Source organism: Drosophila suzukii, chromosome 3 (genome assembly GCF_043229965.1).
Source record: "Drosophila suzukii chromosome 3, CBGP_Dsuzu_IsoJpt1.0, whole genome shotgun sequence".
In the NCBI taxonomy this organism is placed as follows: Eukaryota; Metazoa; Arthropoda; class Insecta; order Diptera; family Drosophilidae; genus Drosophila; species Drosophila suzukii.
Genome location: NC_092082.1, coordinates 88524963 through 88538439, shown reverse-complemented (window position 1 = coordinate 88538439; position 13477 = coordinate 88524963). Strand labels below are relative to the sequence as shown.

General features: G+C 42.2%; 1 protein-coding gene across 3 annotated transcripts in view; it reads left to right on the top strand.

Moving 5' to 3' along the window:
- LOC108012036 (rho guanine nucleotide exchange factor 17) overlaps positions 1–10733 on the top strand; it is a 29612-nt gene extending 18879 nt beyond the window's left edge. For 2 of the 3 annotated variants that reach the window (XM_065865417.2, XM_070995815.1), the window contains exons 6-16: positions 5055–5315; positions 5515–5705; positions 5768–6213; positions 6272–6494; positions 6837–6928; positions 6992–7805; positions 7879–7946; positions 8005–8147; positions 8210–8331; positions 8397–8747; positions 8809–10733. In XM_065865417.2, the coding sequence (XP_065721489.2) occupies positions 5055–5315; positions 5515–5705; positions 5768–6213; positions 6272–6494; positions 6837–6928; positions 6992–7805; positions 7879–7946; positions 8005–8147; positions 8210–8331; positions 8397–8747; positions 8809–8968 (2871 nt within the window). In that variant the 3' untranslated portion in view covers positions 8969–10733. Of the gene's footprint in view, positions 1–4405; positions 4959–5054; positions 5316–5514; positions 5706–5767; positions 6214–6271; positions 6495–6836; positions 6929–6991; positions 7806–7878; positions 7947–8004; positions 8148–8209; positions 8332–8396; positions 8748–8808 lie in introns of those variants that run through there. The other variant, XM_065865418.2, reaches the window with a different exon arrangement.
- Positions 10734–13477: the final 2744 nt, after the last annotated feature.

Sequence of the window (13477 nt, the reverse complement as noted above, 5' to 3'; positions counted from 1 at the left end):
TGAAGTGCAGTTTTGGGTTCCCATTCTGAAAGCCTTAGGAATTACGGAAAAATCGAACATGAAAACGAGTTCAAAATCTGACCCTTGCCTAGAAAAAGAATTTAAATGTGGATTTTTAGAGAATTTCACCACAAATTCTTAGAAATATCCCACATCTAAATCGGAAAACAAATGCCCAAGTTATGAAACCTCAAAGTGCAGTTTTGGGTTCCCATTCTGAAGGCCATTGGAATTACGGAAAAATCGAACATGAAAATGGGTTAAAAATCTGACCCTCGCCTAGAAAAAGAATTTAAATGTAGATTATTTGAAAATTTCACCACAAATTCATAGAGGTATCCCACATCTAAATCGGACAACAATTGTCCAAGTCATGAAACTTCGAAGTGATTAATGATTTTTTTTTTTTATAAAAATTAGATTGCAATTATGTTTATACCCCTATAACTTACCTTAAAATATACGATGATTGAATTTATGAAAATTAAAAGAGGGATTATTTAAAATCTAACCATTTCAAGGACTAACGTATTAGCCTTTTCAGTTTGTTAAACCTAATACTAGAACAGTTTTGATTTTTTATATTTGTGACATCTTTTTATTCTAATTTAAGCCGATTTATTTTTCAATATCCGGTATAGGACTTAACCCTTTCCTTGGCCGTTTCACATTTTCCCTGTCGGACACTTGTCGCATGCAAATCGACAGGAAACCCCACGCTCTCTGGGGCTCTCTCTCATTTTCTCAGCCATTTTCCTGGCTCTCTCAGAGCGGCGCATGGCATTCCAATGGGGTTTTAACAGCTGAGACTAGCGCACCATACAATGTTTTGAGTGTGTTTACGATCTGCTTTCGGTTCGCATGGATAATTGATGTTTTGTTATAGAGCAGATAAACCGAAAGTCTTAAATTCACTATGATTGCCAATATGTGTGTGTGTGATGTGCTTTTGTTTTAAGCATGATTCTCTCCAGTGTTTCACTCTCTAGACTCGCCCTCTCTCTTCCGCTCTTAACTTACAGTGGGCGGTGGGTGGTTTTTAGAGTGAGAGTGGGGGTGGTGGGGTTGGTTTTTTTCAGTGCGCTTGGAATATGAAAAATGGAAATTAAGTGTGTATATGGCACAATGGAATGTGTTCGCTGAGTTGAGTGGCGGAATCGCGCACTCCTGTTTGTGGCCTTTGGATTTTGGGATGTGCCACTGTGGCTGCTCTCCCGCGCAGCAGCAACAGCAGCAGCAGTAGCCGCAGCAGCAGCAGCAGCAACAGCAGCCGTAGCAGCGACTGCGACTGAGCAGCGAAAATCTGAAAAGAGACCACTGTGCGCGTTTCAATTCTTATTTGCTTTTCTACGACCATTGTGTGGCGGAATTGTTCATGTTTCGTTCGCTCGTTCGTTTGTTATTTATTTTTTTCGTGGAGCGAGGAATCCGTTAACGGCGTGTAAAAAGCAACAAACAAATAGAGCAACAAAATAGAAATAACTAAAACAAATCGTAAATTGGCCAAACAACAACGAATCCGTATATAGAAAAAATAATTTATCGCTGGAGTATACGCATGTGTGTGTGTGTGTGTGGGAATTTTGCATAGGTGTACAAGATGCATGGCTATGTGCGTGGGAAAATGTCTCGAAGGCAGCGAAGAAAATCACTTTTCATTTTATTCAAATTCAAAATTTTCTTCTCTTCTCGCTGAGTGCCTGTGTGTGTGTGTGTTTTGTGTGTGTATGTATATGTGTACCTGAGTGCACAAGGCCAACCTCTTGTTGCGCCGCGTTACGCCAATAATATACATCGAGTGCAAATATAAACTCTCAACTTAGCCGCAGCAACTGAAGCGAGTGCGAGCGAGATGGCCAGAGTGGCCGGGGGGACAGGGGGAGGGGAGCGAAGAGAGAGCAAATCAATTACCTGTCAGCCCTCCATGTGTGTGTGTGTGTGATTGTGAAATGTAAAATGTAAAATGGAATTGTGTGGCTTGTGCAGCCTGCACTGCTCTAACCTTCGCATTTGGCCACTCCTCGTATAACGGTAACTGCAACGGCCATCCAAACTGCGCACAAATGTATGCTGCAAAATACGGCTACATAAGTAACTGTGCAACAAGCTCACCTCCCACACACACACTCCCACCCATGAGCTTGTAAAAGGGCACACATACATACGTACATGATAACATGTTGCTCGCCTGGCCTTTTGTTGTTGCCCTAATCAGGCAATTAAAAACGCAACAGCAACACAGCTGAACAGCAGTTAGCCGTGATTCAAAGGAATAACAAGAAAACAGAACCGCAACTGGTTTTTGTTATGTCGTACATATGTACATATTCATGGGTATATTTATCCTCTGCCCAACCCACGCTTTCCCATTGTTTTTCCTTTGCGCCTTATTGGCCTTCAGTCAGCAAAGACAAACAACAACATGGTCAGTGTCATTATCAAATCACACACAGACACACACGCAGACACCAATGCAGGCGGTGGGCCGAAGGGGCGGGGGGCGGTGCTCAAGGCTGTCCCTGCGTGTGAGTGACTCGTGACTCTCTGTCGCTGCTTACACTCGCCAAAATTAGTCACTTGTTTAGGAAATGTTTATTTTAGTCAAGAGTCAAACCCTCCTTACCAACTTCTGTTGATTAAAAAAAACACTACACCCAAAAAAAAAATCGCCCTTAAATCAAGAAATTCGCCTTTAAATCAAGAAAATCGCCTATGATTTTCATCCAACGGCGACTCACCTTTATTTTAAATAAATAATTTTCTTGAATTTATGGTTTGCCATTTCTGGAAATAATGACAAATTTTTCTTAAATGTATGGTAAAAAACCTTAAAATTAAGGAAAAATTTATTAAAATAAGAAAAAAAATATTTATGATGTAAGATTACATCATTTTACATTTTACACCTTACATTTGAGGAATTTGGTTGGTTTTGTATACCAATGTTGAATTTTAAATGGATAAAACCGTTTCTAATTTTAATGGCAATTATTACTACAGTCTGAAAATTTTTATATTTACCTGAATTTATTAAAGATTTGTTTTATATAAATACTTTTTATAAACATATAAATAAATATAACAAATGGAAAAATCCTTACCTCAGACAACCCCGGCGTGAACTCGAACCCGCAACTGCTCACACCATAGCCAGACGTCTTAACCATTCGGCCACGCGTGCTTCTTGTCATACAATGACTAAAGAGGGCTAAGGTGCTTTTGGTCCAGCTTTACGCATACAAATAACGTTTATTCTAATCTAAACCTTTTTAACAACCGTTTAAACAATTTGGTAAATAGAAAAGCGAAACTAATAAGAATAAAAATTACATAAATTAAAAAAAAAAAGAAAAATAAATAAACAAAGGGTACACTTGCCGTGGCGTGGGCTCGAACCAGGTACTTTTGTTCGATTGTTTATTGACCGGACGTCTTTACCAGCTAGACCACCATCAAAATGTATAAAAAAAAGTCACTTTCTCTTAAAATATGGGTATTTCTTTCCTAAATTTAAGTAAGAATTTACCATTATTTCAAGAAAAAAAATCAAGAAAAATTCGCCATTAATTGAAGAAAAAGTGGGATTCTTCCTCTTCTTCATTACAAAAAAAAAAAAAAATTATGGCGAATTCCTTAAATTGTAGGCATTTTTTCTATAATCAAGAAAATATTTCTTAATTCAATGGCGTTTTGAAATCACGGGCGATTTTCTAATATTTATGGTGATTTTTTTTTTGAGTGTACCCATATTTAAAAACTTTTTATAAAGTTCTTGAACCATGAAATTTCGAATTTTTGAAACAAAATTCTATAATAACATTCATGTTACTAAAAAAAATACTATTTCTTTCAAGCTTAGTAGAAAGTGTGAAGTAACAATTGAATTTTAAAGTTGTCCATTTTCTTCCAAATCTGTAGTACCCTTTTCTTACAAAAAATACCAGAAAACAAGAACTTTTAAAAATAATTCTGATATTTATCTCTTAGAAAGTGTTAAATGTGTTTTAAAAGAAATGGTATTTTGAAAACGTAACATTGGGATACATCCAGTTTGTTTTTTCAAAGTCGTATATTTAGTTTTCAAATATATTGTATGTTATTTATTCCACAAAAATCATTAGAATTTATAAGGTACTTCTCTGAGTGCAAGTGCAGGGCATGTGAAACGTGGGCAAGTGGTTCTCCCACTTGCCGACTACGCAGGTTGTTCTCCATGCGAGTGTGAATGTGGGTGTCTGTTTTTGTGGATGTGCAACATCCCCGGCCAGCTGCAATTTGCTTCTTGCCAGACGCTTGTTGCACTTTCAGTCCATTTGGGTGTTTCGGCCAGGCCAGACGTGTGTCTATAAACATAAAAAATCTAAAAGAAATACAGAATGCTTCAGCGGTGCTCCAGAGATTCAGTGGCGTTGCAGTGAAAGAAAAAGTTGCCTAAACTAGTGACAAAGTACAAATAGAAAAGAAAGAAAGAACGCTTTACAAGACACATTCCTAGCATGTCGCACAATCGCGAGAATCTGCGACTCAGCCTGTTGGATCTGCAGGCCACCCTGACGGCGCCCTCCCAAACCGTTGCCGCCGCCCTGCTCCCCCAAGCCCCGCAATCGCACATGCAACAGTTGCCCAGCAGCAACACCAGCAACAGCAACAGCAGCAGCAACATCAGCGGCTGCGGCAACAGCAACACCAGCAACAACAGCAGCAGCAGCAGCGGCAACATCAACAGCAGCGTCTCGCAGGCGGTCTCGATGGCCACCACAACGGTGGCGCGGCTGAGCAAGGCGGGATTCGGGGCGGCTGCCGGTTCAGGGGGCGGGGCCGGGAGTGGCTATCAGAACGACAAGTGCGACAGGCTGAAGAAAATGACTTCGATCACCTGCTCCGACTCGGAGGACGACTCCGAGCGGCGGGCGCAGTTCGAGATGAGTAGTAAATGGAATCTGGGCGGCTATGAAGGCGTAAGTCTGGTCGCTTTTAAGCCTTTACTAATTGTTTTAACAGATTTTAAAGATAATTCTTAATAATTCTTCTCTTGTAATATCTTATCTCCCCAGGACACACGCACCTATGTGGTGCAAGAGATCTACCGTAATGAGCAAATCTACGTGGAATCCCTGCAGACCGTCGTTGTCAAGTATCTAAAAGTGCTCAAGGCCCCCGAGCATGCCGGCATGATAGATACCCGCACGGTGGATGAGATCTTCTTCATGGTTCCCGACATCCTCGAGATTCACGAGAAGTTCCTGGGCGACCTGAAGAGCCGACTGGATGACTGGGATGTTCAGCAGAAAGTGGGCGATGCATTCATGGACACGGTAATGTATACCTAAATATTTCTAAAGGGGGTTCTCTTTCTTTATAAATCGAGGTTTACCTATAGAAAATCGATTTACGGGCTTACGAATTGAATGATAAGAAATTTTATTAGTGTGATAAACTATTCTTTGGCTTTTAATACACATCTCTCGGATTTATCTGCAACATAGTTTCTAATTTTGGTATCTCAACTCACAGTTTTCGAAGCTAGAGGTCCTGGAGGTCTACACATCCTTTGTGAACAACTGCAATCGGGCCAAGAACGCCATACGCTCCATGAAGCACCAGCGACCCTCGTTTTCCAAGTTCCTCGAGTCCACAGCTCGGGAGCACAAGGGCAAGCTTACCCTGGACAATCTGCTCATCAAGCCTGTGCAAAAGTTTCCCAAGTAGGTTTTCAATATACACTTAAAAGAATATCTGGCTAATTAGGAATTTCTATTACCCCCAGCTATGAACTGCTCTTCCAGCGATTGATTAAGCATACCGATCATGATCATCCGGATAAGAAGCATTTGCAGGATGTGCTCAAGCTGGTCCACGACATTCTGGTCCACATCAACTGCAAAGAGCGCGAGATCATGGAGAATGGACAAAGGGAGGCCACGCTGCGGGAACTGGAGGGCGTCATTGAGGGCATCACCGATCTTATAGCTCCCGAGAGGCAGTTCCTGCTCTTCGACCTGGTATCCATGCCATCGGGACAGGGGGCGCGCAAGGATCGTGGCTTCTTCCTGTTCAACGATCTGCTCGTCCTCACCAGCATCAAGAAACGAAGCGGCACCATCCGCAAGCCCAATAGCAGCATCTGTCCGGGCACCGTGGCCACCACCCTGGACACCAACAAGTACAAGTTCCTCACCAAGATCTCGCTGGACTGCCTGGAAATTGTTAAATGTTAGTATAAGGCGTTGGAACTTGAGATCTATATCTATTAATACTCTGTAAACTGCAGCCAAGGACGAAAACATCAAGCGCATCGTCAGCGAAATCGAGACTTTGGCCGAAGACTGCAATAAACTGCAGCAAATCACCGATATAACCGTCACCCTTAAGTACCCGCATCAGTATCTGGAGGATGTAATACGCGAGCTCCATCGCGATGTCCAGCGACAGCTCTCCGAGCGCCAGACAAACGACACCCAGCTGAATATGCTCGAGCTGACAGTCAGTTCTCCGTAAGTGGGATATTGTATAACCTGTTAGTTAGCTTTAGAAACTAAATACGTAACAGGGACTTGAAACTTGAGCGGCTGGTTCTGTACGTAAACCTACACTGACCCTCACCCAGACTAACAAAATTACTCTTATACACCTACAGCTTATTATAATATTGTTCTTATGGAAGTTACAAAATAGAGACTGTAAAACTGAATAGTTAAAGATAATAACTAGACGTTGGACTATTCGTAAAATCATTTACACATTTCATTACTAAAAATTTTTTATTGGATTTACATTCCTTTATAAAATAACAATTCCTTTTTCCTTTAATTATAATCGTATATCTTTCACTTTAGAAATGGCAACCAGAAGCTGACCGTGGTCTTTAACAAGACGGAGAAGCGCACGCAATGGGAGGAGGCCTTCAATGAGGCCAAGCAAAAGCTGGGTAAGTGATATGCAGCTACCCCAAAAATCTTTTAGTAAGTAATACCCACCCTATCCCTTATAGCTGCCACCCTGGAGCGACATCCCATTCCCGAGTTCCTCACCTCCATACCCATCCGCAAGACCCGCGCCGGCCTGCAGTTCACCTGTGCGGCAGCCACGCTGAGTGACAATCGGGATGTCTGGGTGTGCAACAGCGACGGCTATGTGGGTCAGGTGTGCATCATGTCGCTGCACCCTGAACCTAACGTCACCAGCTGCAATGGCGTCTGCAATGCCCGCATCCTGTGCGTGGCCTCCGTTCCGGCTTACAGCTCGTCGGCCTCGAGTCGGAATAGTAGTGGTGAGCAGTCAGGATCCGGTGGCCAGGAGGAGAAGGACAAGCGGAACACTCCCCAGAGCTACACACAGCAATTGAGGGACTATCGCAAGAGTATCTCGCCCAGCTTCCAGAGTGCCTCCGCATCGGCAACGGCGACGCCCGAGAAGAAGAAGCTGACGCCCACGCCCACGCCGGTGACAAGTGGTGGTGGTGATCCTGCTGATCCTGCGGCGACCACCGCCGGCGGCAGTGATCCTCAGCTGGAACTGAATCTGAGCTCCAGCGACGATGAAACAGAGGCTGCAGGCGCCTCGCTGAACGTCGCCGGGAGCGCTGGTACGGGATCTGGAGGAGCTCTGGGGGAACGGGTTCCCAGTCCTGCGCCCTCATACCATGGGCATCAGGACTCGAATCCCGAGGAGGGCGAGAGCAATCAATCAACCATGTGGATTGGCACTGAAGACGGCTGCATCCACGTTTACAATAGCACTGACAATATTCGCATTAAGAAAAACCGCATCAAGATCGAGCACCATTCGGCCGTCTATTCCATTTTGTAAGCATAACTCTCATGGAACTTTAACTTTAAGATTAACTTATATATATTGATTTGATTTTCTTCCATCTAGGTACCTGGACAATCGTGTGTTTGTATCATTAGCAAATGGTGATATCTGTGTTTACCTGAGAGATGGTGGTATGTATATTTCAATAAGGATCCCCTGAACCTAAGTAACCATTGGTTTCCCTTTTAGCCACCTCTTGGAATACTTGCTCTTCGCATTGCCTGTCCATAGGCACGGTTACCAGTCCGGTGAACAAGCTCTTGAACGTCAACGGACGACTTTGGTGTTCCATTCAGGGCATTATCAAGGTGTTGGATGTGGAGACCTTAACGGTAAGGAATTATATTACACTCAATAGTATAAAGAACTTATAAAATCCTATTATTTCCCTCAGGTCATCAATCAAATACAGATTTCATCGGACTCGAAGCCCATCACAAACATGACAGTCTCAAACAATCATGTGTGGATATCCATACAGAACTCAGCACACATAAAGTGTTTCCATTCCAATACGTGAGTGGGAGTTGACAATGACCTTTGTTCTATTAATACTTACCCTTTGAATCCTTAACCCACAGCCACCAACTGATTACCGAAGTGAATCTCGCCCCCGCCGTTAACAAGATGCTTTCGAATTGCGATGAAATCATCCGGCAGCACAAGGCCGCCTGTCTGCGGGTCACATCGCTGCTGTGCTGCAAGGATCTCATCTGGATTGGAACCAGTGCGGGTGTTTTGCTCACCATCCCGGCGCAGGGTTACGAGAAGGGTGCCATTAACATTGTGCCAACAGGCATTCCACATGGTCACACGGGACACGTGAGGTTCCTCACCTTTGTGGAAACCACGGGATTGGAGGGAGCTGCACCTGGGGAGCGCGGAGGTCGGGATGCAGGCGGCTCCACCAGCGACGAGTACTCCAAACAGGGGTGAGTTATGATCTATATTTCTATATGATCTATATTTACCTTTATCTTATTCGTTTTCAAGGTCCATCAAGCACTCCAAGTCCAAGTCGGAGACGAACAACACCCTGATCATTTCCGGCGGCGATGGCTACGAGGACTTCCGCAACTCCGGTGCCAACTCGCTGAGCGAGATCGCCGGACGTGAGGACAGCACCAACCATCTATTGATATGGCAAATTTGAAGCAGAAGGCGTAAAAACCGCTGGAGGCTCCTGCTCTCGCGCTGGAAGAACAACAACTGAGATCGCCTCAGTGGGTGTGTCCTTTGGCCAGCGCTCAAGTGGAGAGCCCGGCGGTTTTTATGGGCCGAGCATTGATCGAGATCGATATCCAGATCCCCCCATCCCCCAGGAGATCTGCAGCAGCTGCTAAGCTGGAAATTAGTAGGATTAGCTGACGGACAACTTGACGAACTGAGGGACAAACTGGACGGCTGTACAGATGAATTTGGATAGCTCGCAGATGGAAGATGGAAAATTTCACCTGTTTGGCATTTGATGTATTATGTGACTTCCCCCAATCACACCCGACTGGTCACCCAAAGCAGTGCCAAAACAAACACATACGACTCCTGCGATTTGGGAAGCACTTTCAATGTACATACAGATCGCACCGCTGAAGAGGAGGGAAACCAACTGGATTCCATAGCAAAAGTACGATAGATATTTTTGTATTGCTTATAGCAGGCAGACTAATTGTAAATCTAAAAAACCCCATTCAAGTGTTAAAAGTTCGAGCCTAAGTTCGTTTGAATTGAATACAGGTCTAAGTGTAACATAACATTAATCATACAAAATTGTGTACGAGTTTATCCATCTGAGGTTCTGATGTTCTGATGTTCGATCCCCCCTGCCCTGCATTAATCGAATTTATAAACTACAAACCACTCAAGGGTCATGTCACTTATGTTCGAATGTGTCTCTCCAAAACAATGAGTACGCATGCCCAGGATAGGCTTGTAAAAATAATGAAATCGTAGTCTAAGCATCTCCCTATTTTTATTGTATACATACGCGCGTAATATATACATATACATATATATATTGATAACTATACCGATAACTGATTAAATGGCGTTTATAAAGTTTATTGTAAAACCTATTTCATGCAAGAGAATTGAATTTGAAAATTGCAAATTTTAACATAAATACGAGTGATATTCAAGTTTTTGCTAAAGTTTTTTGGGCATGTACAAAACGTTAAACCCACACTAAACACTCACACCACCCCACCATCCTGCCCCACCCAACCTATCCTATCCTAAATCTAAATACTACCCACTAAAATAAACATATATATATTTTTTCTAATTGAATACTAAATTGTAAGTTGTGCGCACCCCAAAATCAAGCAACTCAAGCGACCCATCAATTGGCGGTCGCCGTCTCAAGCTCGATCGTCTGTCTAAGGTAGCAAATTGTAATAATTTAAGTATGAATATATTTCTATGTTATAGTCTGGTTGGTTATTAACATTAATCATTGTTCAGTGCAGTATTTCAAGTGTATGCTAAGCTCTTCCACCATCGATTATCCCAACAACCGAAACCACTAAACAACACTAAACCACATCAACATACACCGAACCACCGAGCGCGGTTTCATCTGTTATTTGAGTGGCCAAACGCATCCTATGAAATGTATAAAATGCATTTTCTCATATTCAGTGAACATCTGACAATTGTTATCCTACCTCTGCGAATACCAAGGTGTTAAATATATATACTATACTCGAGGTATTGCTCTCGGCCGACGTAGAATGATCCTGAGAATGGGTTCATCAGTAGTGGAAGCTGGGGCTGAAACAGGAGAAACTCCCTAAATGAGCTGTAATAATAGAATCTAAAACAATAATTCCCCCTTTTGCCAAGCTGCATTGTAAGGTTCAATAATAAATTGTAAATGTGTTGAAGAAAAATAAATATATATTACTTATATGGAGGCGTAAGCATGTATTATGATTATGTTTGTATCATCTACAATATTAAATGGAATCTTTAAGCCCAACTAAATGGGGAATGTTTTGGATTTGGAAGGGGGTCGTATCATCTTAAAGTACCAAGTGATGGTTTAGATACTCTCTGTAGATTTCAAAATGATTATGTTTGTAGCATCACCATATTAAATGGAATCTTTAATATTAGATAGATACAACTAGATTGGGGTTGTATCATCTTAAAATCCCAAGTGATGATTTACATGCTCTCTTGGGATTTTAAAATAGAATGGTCTCGTGCCACCTGCATATGCTGATAGAATAATTTGTAATTCGTTATTTAATTGCTTTCCCCACCATTTAGTTTGGATAAATTCAGATGTGCGCATATTTAATTATCGCGTTCATTTGTAAAAATTAATTATAAATGGATTTATGCTGTAGCTATCTGTGTCTAACAGAACGCACATGCATATTCCAACTGACGTGGACACTGGCCATTTTAATTGGTAGCCAAAATACCTCCTCCTCCCCGTTTTGTTCCCCATTAAATAATTCATTTTAATTAGTGTTTGTCAAAATCGTGGATTCCGCTGCCGCATGTTGCACTATCGATTCGAATCCGATTTGGATTATGTTAATCCCGGCCAGAAGATACATATTAGGTAGCGGAGCGAAAGGCTGGGAATATTGATTGCTTTTTGTTTACCTTTGTGGTGGACTGCACACGTGGCACATTTTCCGGCCCGGGGGATCAGTGGTTGTGGTGGGGCATCTGTAAGTAAAATAAAATCAAGCAAATTATGCGTAAAACTCAATTATTTGGGACTTTTAAAACAGCCGAGCAAAAACAACAAAGGGGAAAAACTTTTGCCGTAAGGCATTTACGTAAGTGCTTGGCCATGGAGTTGTGGATCCATCCGTGGGCAGAGGGCGAGCCTTTATGTTCGTCCTTTGCCCCCGGCTCCTCCTGCTCCTCCTGCTCCTGCTCCTGGTGGCTTTTGGCTCCTTCCATCTCGACACGCTTGGCCACATGTGTGTGGCAACATGCTGCGTAAATTACGCTGCCATAATACCCTTCCATATGGTCAACTGTTCCGCACCGCCACATTCATTTCTCCAAAGGGGCAAAACTTTCGCCGAGCCAAAGTTGCAAATAACTTTCACAGCCAACTTTTCAGCCAACTTAAGGACTTACCGATTTGCTAGAGTATCTGGACTTCTGCCATCCTTGACTTCCGTGATTCCGTTCGACCGTGTTTACACAGGAGTCGCCCATAGTCGACCGAAGGTCGTTGCTGGTCTTCGGTGTTTTAACTCCGCATAAGTTCTTAATAAATTTCATTATTGCATTTTAAACTTCATGTGGCATTATTTATGGCTGCCACCGCAGTTGGGGCGAAATTTCAGCCACCAACTATGAACACAACCTGCACAATTCCCCGATCAAGTTGGCCTCCATTTCAATGGTGCTTCACCTTAACGTATTTTAAATATTTGACGCAATGCCAGCGGAAGGGCTTGTACTTATCGCTATAAACGTGCCTGCTTATCCATCCGTTTTCCGAGTTCGCAACTTAATAATCCTTCAGTTGTAAGCCGATTTCATTTCACCTTGTTATTATCCAGGGATTGGTTTAACCTTATTTTATTTGTTGTTTCAGAAAGTCTTTCAGGTACTATAACAATAAGACACAATGTCAAGGACTACAACAGGAATGTTTCTTATACAAATTTATTTTTTTTTGGGATTTTTGAAAGTTTTTGTGGTTGTATAGTTGTAGACTAACAGATATTTTCAACATATATCATTATAATACTAATTCAAAATTGTTACCCCAATTTTATGTCTATAAGAAGATAAGCCACAAGAAAATAATAAACCTAATGTTAAGGAATTTTAGTTAATATTATTTTAATTTGGTAAGTTTGTAATACTCTGGAAAAGAGCTTAAATGAGTATTTTAATATATTTTATAGACCTAGAAAATAAAACATTACCTCTAAGTTAGGTGTTAGTTTCAAAAAACGAAAAGATCACTTAACTTAGGACCCCATGAAAAATGGAATCGGAAGACACTGTCAAACAATATCAAAAATAATAATAAAACATATATTTGGTGGAAAGGCCAAAAGTATTTTAACTTTTCTTCCGCTTCAACAATCTCAAACTTCCTATGGAAAAATACAATGCTTTTCATAATTTACAAATAGATTATCTCAGTTCATGTGCGCATAAATCCCTCTGGTCACTTGGGACTGCCTTCCTGCCTTCCTTCCTGTTTTCCCGCCTGTCTGCCTCGTAATTTCCAATAATGTTTTCTGTTTTCAGCTCTCTGGTTTTGGCCGTGGTCAACGCATTTAGTGTTTGTGCGGCTTTTGCGGTGGCTCTCCATGGGACACAACAAACACCAAAACATTTGTTCGCCTAGCTTCCGCACATTGATGGCCAAAGGCGAAATTGCCATTTTCACTGGTGGATATTTTGGCAATTGTAAACTCGATTAACCAATTAATACCCTGCGAAATGATCGAAGGGGGGATGGGTAGGCACTTGAATTTGTTTCACTATTTTGCATGCCACATAGTAAGCCACGCCCACACCGCTTCCGTTGGCTAAGCCGCCTTCAAGGGCCCACAGACCCGGTCTTTTGTATGCTTTTCCACAATTTTCCACCAAACCAACACGCAATGTAAGCTCGAAATCTGCTTAACGGACAATGGCCGGATGTGAAAGTCCATTCCGGAATGACCGG